Source organism: Bombus impatiens, unplaced genomic scaffold, assembly GCF_000188095.3.
Source record: "Bombus impatiens unplaced genomic scaffold, BIMP_2.2 scf_0521, whole genome shotgun sequence".
Taxonomy (NCBI): domain Eukaryota; kingdom Metazoa; phylum Arthropoda; class Insecta; order Hymenoptera; family Apidae; genus Bombus; species Bombus impatiens.
Window position 1 is genome coordinate 75,692 of NT_176940.1, and position 11,486 is coordinate 87,177.

The 11,486-nt window shown below is 44.6% G+C and overlaps 1 protein-coding gene and 1 pseudogene across 1 annotated transcript; both read left to right on the plus strand.

The window, feature by feature from the left end:
* The first annotated feature begins 5,027 nt into the window (after positions 1-5,027).
* Positions 5,028-6,339, plus strand: LOC117151899. Its single transcript, XM_033321886.1, has 2 exons — positions 5,028-5,094; positions 6,028-6,339. Exons 1-2 carry the CDS (start codon positions 5,028-5,030, stop codon positions 6,330-6,332), a joined length of 372 nt encoding a protein of 123 aa, XP_033177777.1. The 3' UTR covers positions 6,333-6,339.
* Positions 6,340-6,735: 396 nt separating this feature from the next.
* LOC117151902 lies at positions 6,736-7,605 on the plus strand (annotated as a pseudogene).
* The last annotated feature ends 3,881 nt before the right edge of the window (positions 7,606-11,486 follow it).

Sequence of the window (11,486 nt, forward strand, 5' to 3'; positions counted from 1 at the left end):
CGGGGCTAGCCGATCACGTATTGCGGAGACGCGTCGGCATCTGGTAAACATCCTGCCCGGAGAATAGGATCTGCGTGTGGCGAGCTACGCGACAGAAATGGAATGTTTACTGCCACGTGTCACTACAAATCTTTCTTTTAAGGAGAGCTATAGGGTTACTCAATGCCTTTGTTAGATGGAGAGTTCGTCCCGTTGACCGCGGCTACGTTCGGCGACTAATTGTCGCCTTGAGCTCAAGCTCCTTGTCACAAGTCTCAAACAAATACAATTAGGTAGAATGAAGGCAAATCGTTTAATTACAACTGTAGATTTTAATTACAACGTTTTTATGGATTTTCCCGAGGTTTCAGAAGGAAGGCACCGGTGTCCTCTTATCTCCGACATATAGATATATGCAACTTGATATTGTAGAACCCATTCATTCATTACGTGATTCATTAAACCCAATAGGAATCGTATAGCTTTTGTAATTTTGTATAAATTGAGGTCAAATTTGAAAAATTGCGATCGTATCGAACAATCTAATCTGACCCAGCGCCGTTCTACGAAGCAAGCCTTGCATTCGGGCGTCACCTCACAGCGAAAACCATGAATATTGGCGCTGGCGTCAACGTGTTAAAGTTAAACATTCAAATAATGCACATGGAACTGATATAACGATTATGACGCCTTTTCAACGGAAATGGACACGAGAATGAAAGAACGAATTGATGACGACATTGAAAACGGAAATGAAAACGACAAGGGAGAAACGAATCTATGACAAACTTGGCTATATCCTCGAACTACTTTATTCTGATAAAGAACATGGATAGATTAACAAGAAAGAAGAAAATTATGGCTCATGGGGTGTCAGAGCCTCCAGGACCCATCGGTGTTGCGGGTGGTACCTCGCCAGGCTCGCCCCGACGGTCATCAAACGACTAGGTGAGGAACAACGTGAGGATGATCGGTCCCAGGGCCACCTCTAGCACGGTAAAAGCGACCGGGGACCAGAAGCGTGGAGAGAGAGGGAGAGAACGACGTTGATGGTAAACGTGACAAAGGCTCCATAATATCGAGAAGGGTGCCATTAAAGTGGCGGACCCATTCAAGCCTGGACGAAGATTGAAGAGGAGTCCGGTAAGAAGAGAGGTAACTGGACAGGATAGCGAAATGGAGGTTGCCTCCCAAGAGAAGTTGACGGACCAGAGTAGCTATCTGATTCCGAATTCCAATAAAAATAGAAAATTCAGGGAAACGAAGGAGGAGGAGAAAACATTAATGAAGAACAGAGGAGTTGGTGGCAGAATCAACAACGATGGAGCGATGGTTGAGCGGTCTTCCGCGGATGAAGGTAGAGGTCCAACGTCCAGTCTGTGGGATCTTAATTCTATGCGGCCCGTACGGACGGCGCGCGGCTAGCGCTGACGATCGCTGTGGACGGAGTACTTTTTCGTTAGACTGAACTCTGTTGATTGACTATTCAAAGCGCAAATCGTAATAAGTTATAGTAATTCTTTTGCACGAGATTAAATGATTCAAGAGCGTTATTTTTTAGTATTAATTATTTATTATAAACATTGATTATTATAAATTATTTTTTAATATTAATTATTTATTATAAACATTGAAATTTACAATAAACTAGAATTTGGATAATAAACTAGAAAACAATAAACTAGGAAACTAAATTTAGTAAATATAACACAAGTTAATAATTCAGTTGTGTGTGAAAAATTTCAAAACAATTATCGATACATAATCCGACATCGCATTTTCTGCATTCGTATCGCGTGCCGGTCCTTCTCTTATTTTTCACACAAACAACTATTTTCTTCCTGATAATTGTGTTGTGCCGGCACGATTAGGGCATTTTGATGGAAAATGCCTATCAATTAAACGAAATGGTAAATCCTCAGACTTTCTCTTTCCTCCTCCTACCATGCTTCTACGTTGGAAATATTTTCGTAAAATGTCTCTTATCAACGCTAAATGAAATTCAATATCAAATGAAGAAACAATATCAGCAGGAACGTTACGAAATACGGTCTAAACTAGGAGATATCACAGTCTTCCCAGAGGAGATTAAGACAGAGGAAGAGCACTGGGGATTGGGGAAAAGTGAAGAGAAGAGTGGCATTATTATGGGAGTGACAATTGATCGAAGAGGTTGGCGGCAAACACCTGCACTTTTAGGAAGTGTAGAAGAGAAATAGACCACATCATGATGCAGATCCTGACAGGAATCTTTACGTTTATCGCAAAACTATAAACAAAGAAATACCAAATGCATACCAAATGTTGGGACTGCGACTATGAAGGAGACGATGCTGAGCATACGCTGTTTCACTACCCTAGGTGGATACGTGAAAGGACTGAATTGCAGAACTATATCGGCACACCTCTGACAATGGATAATTTTATTGAAGTGATGATAAAGAAGGAAGATAACTGGACTAGGTTCCAGACTTGGTGTAAGAAGATTATGACGACGAGACAAGTTCAGGAGAGAAATCTTGAGAGAAGAAGGACTGTGAGGTGAAGACCTGGACTAAAAGAGGAGTACTAATGCCGAAAGGCTGTACCGGGGTTGGTACTTGTACTGCGAGTGGAGCGGATAGAGAAAGAGCTTTTAATGGGTGTCACCACCTACGAGTCCGACATAACCCGGTGACACAGTCACTGGGTATGCGTAATAGCATTTTCCCCTCCTCGCGGGACAAAAAAGGCTGGAGTAGCTGAGGGGATTGAGACTCTCTCAGATCACCTCTATATATTCATGGAGATAGGGCCGGAGAGAGGCCGTGGGAGATACCCGCGGCATCCGGGCAGTAGAACGCTCCCGCCCGCCACCAAGATGGCGCATCAAAGATAGAGACAGTGAGATGCTCCAGGCAGCAGCCATTTTGGCGGCCTAGAACTGGGACTCTTATACAGAGTAAACAAGCGTGGACGAGGAGGCGGAGAGCCCCCGTCGAGACATGACCGCGGCATGTGATGCGTCGATGCCGCGCTGCGTGCCCGGTGCTACACAGAACGAAACTGTGGACTCGCAAACGGTTCCAGAGGGCCCGCCGTCGCCGGCTTCGTGACGACCAACAGATCTCCCTCTGCTACGAGGCATATAGCGAGACGCGACGCATCTTACAGCGGAGGATCAAGATCGCTAAAGCCCGATCCTGGATAGACCTCGTCCAGTCGATCAAATCCGATGCATGGGAGCGGCCGTACAGGATGGTGATGAAGAAGCTGCGTCCAAGAGCCCCACCGCTGACGGCACATATGGATCCGGCATTGCTTGAGGAAGTCATTCGCACACTGTTCCCGCCACAGAAGGTCAGCCCGGGGCATCAGCGCACTTCCTCGACTTGGATAGTGAACTGGAGAGAGGAACTGGAGGCTGCGGAGGAAGAGATGCTAGATGCGGCGAGATAGATGACCTCCCGCGATGTGGAACGTGGCGCCGCCGAGACGGCGTCCCAGGACGGGTATGAACGGAGACGATGGGGATCATGCTTCCCTGTCTACGACAGCTATTTACACGGTGTCTGAGGGAGAGAGCCTACCCTCGGATATGACACATAGCGATGGTGGTCCTGCTTCGGAAGAATGGACGATCGACGGACTCGCCGTCCGCGTATCGTCCGGTGTACCTATTGGATGAAGTGACAAGCTCTTCGAAAGAGTCATTGCCACCCATCTGGAGGCTCACATGTCGGGGTAAGTGCCCAGTTGGCACGAAAGCCAGTACGGCTTTCGGCGGGGCTGCTCGACGGTGGATGCAGTGAACCGGCTACGGGAGATGTCGCGGACCATGATTCCCTGGGGTGGAGTAGCGCCGGCAGTTTCTTTAAACATAATTAATGCGTTCAACACAATATTCTGGGATGGGATAGTGGAGGCCCTTAAATTCTTCGAGGTGTCTCCCAACATTATTCGTGTCATCCAGACCTACCTAAGCGACAGGTGGGTTGGGTACGCTGGCAAGGATGGGGAGGGAAAGCGGCCCGTCAAGCGCGAGGTTCCACAGGGTCGGTTTTGGGACCGATTCTTTGGATCATCGGCTACGACGCGGTGTTTCGTTGTCCCATGTCCCCAGTCACAGGCATGGTGTGTTACGCGGACGACACGTTGGTCCTGGCTGAGGGACGCTGAGGGTGATCCCAGCCAAGTCGGAGGCCATATGGTTTTGCGATTGACGGCGTAGGGCGGCTCCTCCGCCTGGCCTGTGTTTGGACATAAACGGGGAGGACGTCGAGGTAAGGCTTTAGATGAAATATCCGGGCCTCACCATCGACAGTCAATGGACATTCGGACCGCACTTCAGGCTCCTAATTCCCAAAGTGACGATGGCGGTCAACGCCATATATGGCCTGCTGCCGAATATCGGTGGGGCAGGAGTCGGAGAGCGCCGACTATATGAGGGAGTCATCCGTTCTCGGATTCTGTACGGGGCTCCGGTGTGGGCAGGGGATCTGATGACGAGTCGTCGCAGTTTGCTCTTACTGAGGAGACTACATAGGACGACCGCCATCAGGATCGTAAGGGGATACCGGACGATATCGTATGCGTCGGCAAGTGTTCTAGCGGCGTCTCCTCCGTTCGAGCTTCAGGCCTTGGCGCTCCGATGGGTGTACAAAAACCGGAGGGGTTATAGGAATGTTTACCGTCGCGTGCCGCCACAAATATTTCTTTTAAGGGGGGCTATAGAATTACTCCGTACCTTCGTTAGACAAAGCGTTCATCCCTTGACCGCGGCTACGTTAGGCGACGGACTGTCGGCTCGAGCCAAAGCTCACTATCACCAATCTCGAACAATTACAATCGGATTGAACAACTACAATTCTTTAATTACAGCTATCGTAGACTCTAGATTACAATGTTGCGGGATTATCCAAAATTCCAGAGGTTCCGGTGTTCTTTCGTCTCCGACATATATATATGTCGGTGGAATGGAAGCGAGGAGAAACTAGAAGAAGAAGGAAGGAGAGAGGCGAGAGGATGAGATAAGGAGAAAGAAAGGGGGGTACATAAAGGGATTGAAAATGTGCTTCTGGAACGTGGCGGAGATAATGAACAAGGACAAAGAGGTATGGGAATATTTGAGGAAAGGTAAAACATAGACTACCCAAGGAATACGACTGGAAACGACTGCAGGGCAGTAAGGAGAAAATGGAAAAAGGGAAGGGCAAAAGGGAGTATAATAACAGGCCTAAAGAAAAATCTGAGGGAAATAGAGTATGTTTTCGCACGTTCGCGGGGAGACACGATCTCGAAGAAGCGCGCCAACGGGAGTCGTAAATTCCCGTTACGATTTGATAATCGACGCCGCGAATCGTTCGATCCCTTATTTCTTTTGGGATAATAAGGGTAGTTAAATTAAAGATAACGCTGCTGCTAACACGTTATTATATATTTTCACAAACCAACAACTTCGGTGTAACACAAAATGAATATTTGCTATGAGATGACTACTGTGTTCGACTTGTTGACGGCTTAAAGAGATGTTTGATTGAGACTGACTGATCTTCGGGTGTAAACCCGGTCGAAGGATGTTGACTGTTCGAAAGATAGAAAATCAGTGAGGTTCGGAGACGATGCTGTGGCGGAGGAAAGCTAAGGATGGGTGTGTCTAGCGCACGGGGCCATCGGATTTGTTGGTGACGATTTTAGTTAAGAGAGTGAGGGAAATAGGCTTCGTTGTTAATTGGTTAAACAAAGGGTCTTAACCGCCCTTGAGAGAAAGTGGTTAGTGGGAGGAAAGTTGCATCATACGTGAAAAAAACTAACTTTCCCTTGTCAAGCCGTAGTAGACAAAGGTCTTTAGAAATGCTTCGGAAACAGACGTTTGTTCAGTTTGAAAGACCTCGACTAGGAAATTCCTGAGATTTATGGAAGGTACTCGAGACTATTGATGGTACGCAGTGAGTATCCGAAGACATCTGGTTGCCATCTTGCCCGCGGTGTGTGGCCTGGGCTAGGTAGAGTGTTACGCGACGTAACAGAGTATAAAGAAATAAGTGACAACATAGTAGAAAGAAAAATAAGGTACAAGGAGAGGAATTGTGGTGGTTTATAATCGGAACGCAAAAAGGACATGGAAAGAAATAGAGGAAAGAGTAGAGGGAAGGAAAGAGGAAGTGGCGATCATAGGAGGAGATTGGAATGCAAGAACGGGAGAAGAGGGAGGGTTGATAAACAAGGAACTAGAAAAAGAAAAGAGCAGGAGATCAAAAGACAAGACAATAAATACGGAAGAAGGAATTCTACTAAGGCTGCTGGATGAAAGAGGCTGGACGATAATTAATGGTCGAGACAAAGAAGGAAATGAGTGGACGATGAAGAGATGAGGAGATATATGGGGGAGAAAGGAAAATCGGTAATAGACTACGTGATTGGCAAAGGGTCTTAACCGCCCTTGAGAGAAAGTGGTTAGTGGGAGGAAAGTTGCATCATACGTGAGAAAAACTAACTTTCCCTTGTCAAGCCGTAGTAGACAAAGGTCTTTAGAAATGCTTCGGAAACAGACGTTTGTTCAGTTTGAAAGACCTCGACTAGGAAATTCCTGAGATTTATGGAAGGTACTCGAGACTATTGATGGTACGCAGTGAGTATCCGAAGACATCTGGTTGCCATCTTGCCCGCGGTGTGTGGCCTGGTTTAGGTAGAGTGCTGCCGGCGCAACAGAGGTGAAAACCAACCACTTCCAAAGATATAAAGAAATAAGTGACAACATAGTAGAAAGAAAAATAAGGTACAAGGAGAGGAATTGTGGTGGTTTATAATCGGAACGCAAAAAGGACATGGAAAGAAATAGAGGAAAGAGTAGAGGGAAGGAAAGAGGAAGTGGCGATCATAGGAGGAGATTGGAATGCAAGAACGGGAGAAGAGGGAGGGTTGATAAACAAGGAACTAGAAAAAGAAAAGAGCAGGAGATCAAAAGACAAGACAATAAATACGGAAGAAGGAATTCTACTAAGGCTGCTGGATGAAAGAGGCTGGACGATAATTAATGGTCGAGACAAAGAAGGAAATGAGTGGACGATGAAGAGATGAGGAGATATATGGGGGAGAAAGGAAAATCGGTAATAGACTACGTGATTGGCAATCAGGAAGCGATAGAAGAAATAACAGACATGAAAGTAGGAAAACGAGTAGAGTCAGACCACATGTTGGAAATAGAAATAGAGGGACCAGAGTTACAAAGAGATGAGGAAAGAAAAGAAGAAGAGAAGGAGAGAAGGGAATGGACAAAAGAAAGTGTGGGAAGATATTTAGAGGAGTGCAAAGACTGGGCAAGCAGAGAAAGAACAGTAGAGGAAATGTGGACAGAAATTAAGAAGAAGATAAACGAGGCAATACCAAAGAAGAGAGTAAGAATAAGGAAATGGAGCATAGGAGAAAAGGTATGGTACAACAAGGAGTGGAAAGAGAGGAAAAGGGAGATAAGAAGGAAAATGACAAAATTTAGGAAAAGAAAATGCAGCAGAGAAGAATTCATAGAGGAGAAGAAGGCATTTAAACAGTGGTGTAAACAAAGAAAGGAGAAGCAGGAAGAGGAAGAGATGGAGAAAATCAACAAGATCAAAACAGAGTAAGAAGCATGGAAATACACAAATAAATATAGGAGAAGAAGAGAGGTTGTAGACGAAGATATAAGGGAAGAGGAGTGGAAAAATTATTCTATGGAAATGTTAGAGGGGACAGAAAGCAAAGAGGACAGAAGAACAGAAGGGCGGAGAGCGGAGGAGAAATCAAAGGAGGAGAGAGAAGACATCATAGAGAAAGAAGAGGCGATATTCCAAATAAGAAACTTGAAAGAGAAAAAAGCAACGGGGGAAGATGGTTTGGAGAACGAGGTATGGAAGTATGCGCCGAAGGAAGTGGGGGAGGCGTTATGGGAGATGTTAAGGAAAATATGGAATGGAGAGGAGATACCTGAAGACTGGAGAAAAGGCGTAATATGTCCGATTTACAAGAGGGGGGACAAGGGAGCAGTGAAGAGCTACAGAGGGGTCACGTTAATAGACACAGCATATAAGATTTATGCAGGAATTCTGGACGAGCGGCTGAAAGTGGAGATCGAAGACAAGCTGGGAGAGAGCCAATTCGGGTTTAGGAAAGGAAGAGAAGTGATAGACGCAGTGTACGTATTGAACCACATAATAGACAAACAATTAAGCGGGGAAAGAGGGAAGCTATATGCATGCTTCGCAGATCTAAAGACAGCGTTTGATAGGGTCAACAGGAAGAAGCTGGGGGAGATAATGAGGGGAATGGGGGTTAACGAGAAGTTGATCAGAAGGATAGAGGAGATATACGAAGAGACAAAGAACGTAATGAGGATCAGAAACAATAACACAAAAGAGTTTTGGACAGTGAGGGGAGTGAGACAAGGGTGCCCGCTGAGCCCGACACTATTTAACATCTATGTAGCAGGGCTGGAAGAGGAAATAAGGAAAGGTCAACTAGGAGGCATAGTGGTAGGAGATAGTAAGGTATGGTCACTATCATATACAGATGACATTGTATTGATAGCGGACAGAGAAGAGGAGTTAAAAGAAATGATGAAGAGATTTAAGACATTCCTAAAGGAAGTGGAACTGGAATTGAGCACGGAAAAGACGAAAGTAGTAGTGTTTGAAAAGAGAAGGAACAATAGGAGGTAAAGGAACTGGAGATGGGGTGAGCAAGAACTAGAAGAAGTGGATGAAATTAGGTATTTAGGGTACATACTGCAGTAAAGGAATGTATAAAGGAGAGAGAAAGGAATTGGGGAAAGGGCCAAGAAGGGAAAAGAGCAAGGGAAAGAAAGATGAGGTTAGAGGAGGCGAGAGAGGGAAGGACACAAGTGGAGGCAGGAGATAGACAGGAAAGGATGACAGCTAACCAAATCATAGAAGAAAGAAGGAAAAGAGAAACAGAGGAGAGGGAGAAAAGGATAAGGGAATCTAAATACAACAGATACTACAGAAACATTGCAAAAGAAGGGCTACCAAAGTATCTAGAAGGAAAGATGAAATGGAAGGACAGAAGTATGGTAGCAAGATTTAGATGTGGTAACGAAACCAGGGCAAGGGAACACTGGAAAGAGGAGGGAGAAAGAGGATGCAGATTATGCAAAAAAGGAGAGAAGGACTTGAAGCACGTAGTAGAGGAATGTGAGATAACAGGAGGAGCAAGGAACATGGTAGAAGTACTGAATGAGACTGGAGAAGGGCTGACAGAATTGAAAGCGATAATAGAGAACAGAAGAGTAGCAGAAAAGGGGGAGGAACGACAGGGAGGGAGCACAGCAAGGAAGCAAAAGCCAAAGAAGGAATGAGCACTTAGTTATAAGCGTTAGATATAAGTTAATAGTTAGTTATTAGAGAGAGAGCAAGCAAGGTGCAATAGATAGATATAAGCAGTATATAACAATAGAAGTGCTAGAGTAAGAGAAATAGATGTAATGTAGGGCATTATAAGAGATGTGTTAGGGAAGTGATACATTTACACTGTACATGAGAGTGTATGTGTAAGGGTCAGAGGGCGTCAAGGTCTTAGTGGAGACAAAAGACTGTTGCCAGATGTTAGAAGAATCTAGGATAGTCGGTTGGCGACAAGCGTGCGTGCAAGACGTTCTTCAGAGTGTAATTTAGATGTATAGCTATTGTGTGTGAAATATAACCAATTATTTGTATTTCCAAATCCTCGAATTTCCTTAACAAGATGTAAACCGAAAGTCGTCCAAAGCCGAAAGGCACGGACTAAGGATAAATAAATAAAATAATAATAAATAATTACGGTGTTAAGGGATTTTCCCGAAGTTCCAAACGGAAGGCTCCGATGTCCTTTCATCTCCGACATATATTATATTGTACATCTAAATTGCTCTTGAAGCACGTAGTAGAGGAATGTGAGATAACAGGAGGAGCAAGGAACATGGTAGAAGTACTGAATGAGACTGGAGAAGGGCTGACAGAATTGAAAGCGATAATAGAGAACAGAAGAGTAGCAGAAAAGGGGGAGGAACGACAGGGAGGGAGCACAGCAAGGAAGCAAAAGCCAAAGAAGGAATGAGCACTTAGTTATAAGCGTTAGATATAAGTTAATAGTTAGTTATTAGAGAGAGAGCAAGCAAGGTGCAATAGATAGATATAAGCAGTATATAACAATAGAAGTGCTAGAGTAAGAGAAATAGATGTAATGTAGGGCATTATAAGAGATGTGTTAGGGAAGTGATACATTTACACTGTACATGAGAGTGTATGTGTAAGGGTCAGAGGGCGTCAAGGTCTTAGTGGAGACAAAAGACTGTTGCCAGATGTTAGAAGAATCTAGGATAGTCGGTTGGCGACAAGCGTGCGTGCAAGACGTTCTTCAGAGTGTAATTTAGATGTATAGCTATTGTGTGTGAAATATAACCAATTATTTGTATTTCCAAATCCTCGAATTTCCTTAACAAGATGTAAACCGAAAGTCGTCCAAAGCCGAAAGGCACGGACTAAGGATAAATAAATAAAATAATAATAAATAATTACGGTGTTAAGGGATTTTCCCGAAGTTCCAAACGGAAGGCTCCGATGTCCTTTCATCTCCGACATATATTATATTGTACATCTAAATTGCTCACAGGTTATATTTTGCAAGTTGTAGAGGGAGGTAGTTAGTAATTAATTAACACGTTCGTTGCCCAGCATGATTCGGCTAAGTTTTCTGCGGGGCCCAAATCCGACCGCCGGTACGCAGAACGTAAATAGAGCGACAAGCGGTAATTCATTGTTTATCGCCATCATTGCCGCCTTGTAAAGAAAAGATTATTTAGTTCTGAAATGGAGAAAGCGATAAGCTTTCCAGCTAGAGTATTCCGAGGGATGTCATGGCAGATATCTGAGATCTTTCATTTAGTCGAGAAGCATACTTGTGAGACGTACATCAGTGATATTTTCATGCTGAATATGTTCAGTAAACGACGTGAAAATATATTTGAAAGTGAGGGAAGTAGTGATGACGGAGTCTACAACTATTGGACGAAGTGCCCAAAATCACCCCAAATGTGTTTGGAATGTTTTAACAAATATCATGCGATATAAAATAATATAATATATTATCCAGAATATAAATTAATAAAAAGTATGGTGTAGGAAGTGTAGTAATTGGTGGTTGCTGCCAGGAGAAAAGAGAATTCGCGTTTCGTCCCGGGACTACCGGTGGACTCGTCAGTAAGGCTATGCCCGGTAGTCCCTGCCTTAGACGTAGAAGGAGTCTCGCTAGATGCGGTATTTGTATCGTGACACCGTATATTTGATCGCGAGACAGACAGACTCGTTGTCGTCGTAGTAGCCCTCTGGTGTTGGCGGTTGGTACCCGCGGATCGTCCGGGAGGTGTTACGATCGCGTTGATGCCTCGACCTGTCGGCATCCTGTTGGCCACAATGGTATAATGTGTTTTTAATATTTTTATGTTGTATATCCTATATACAGGGTGGTTGGTAACTGGTGGTACAAGCGAAAAGGGGCTG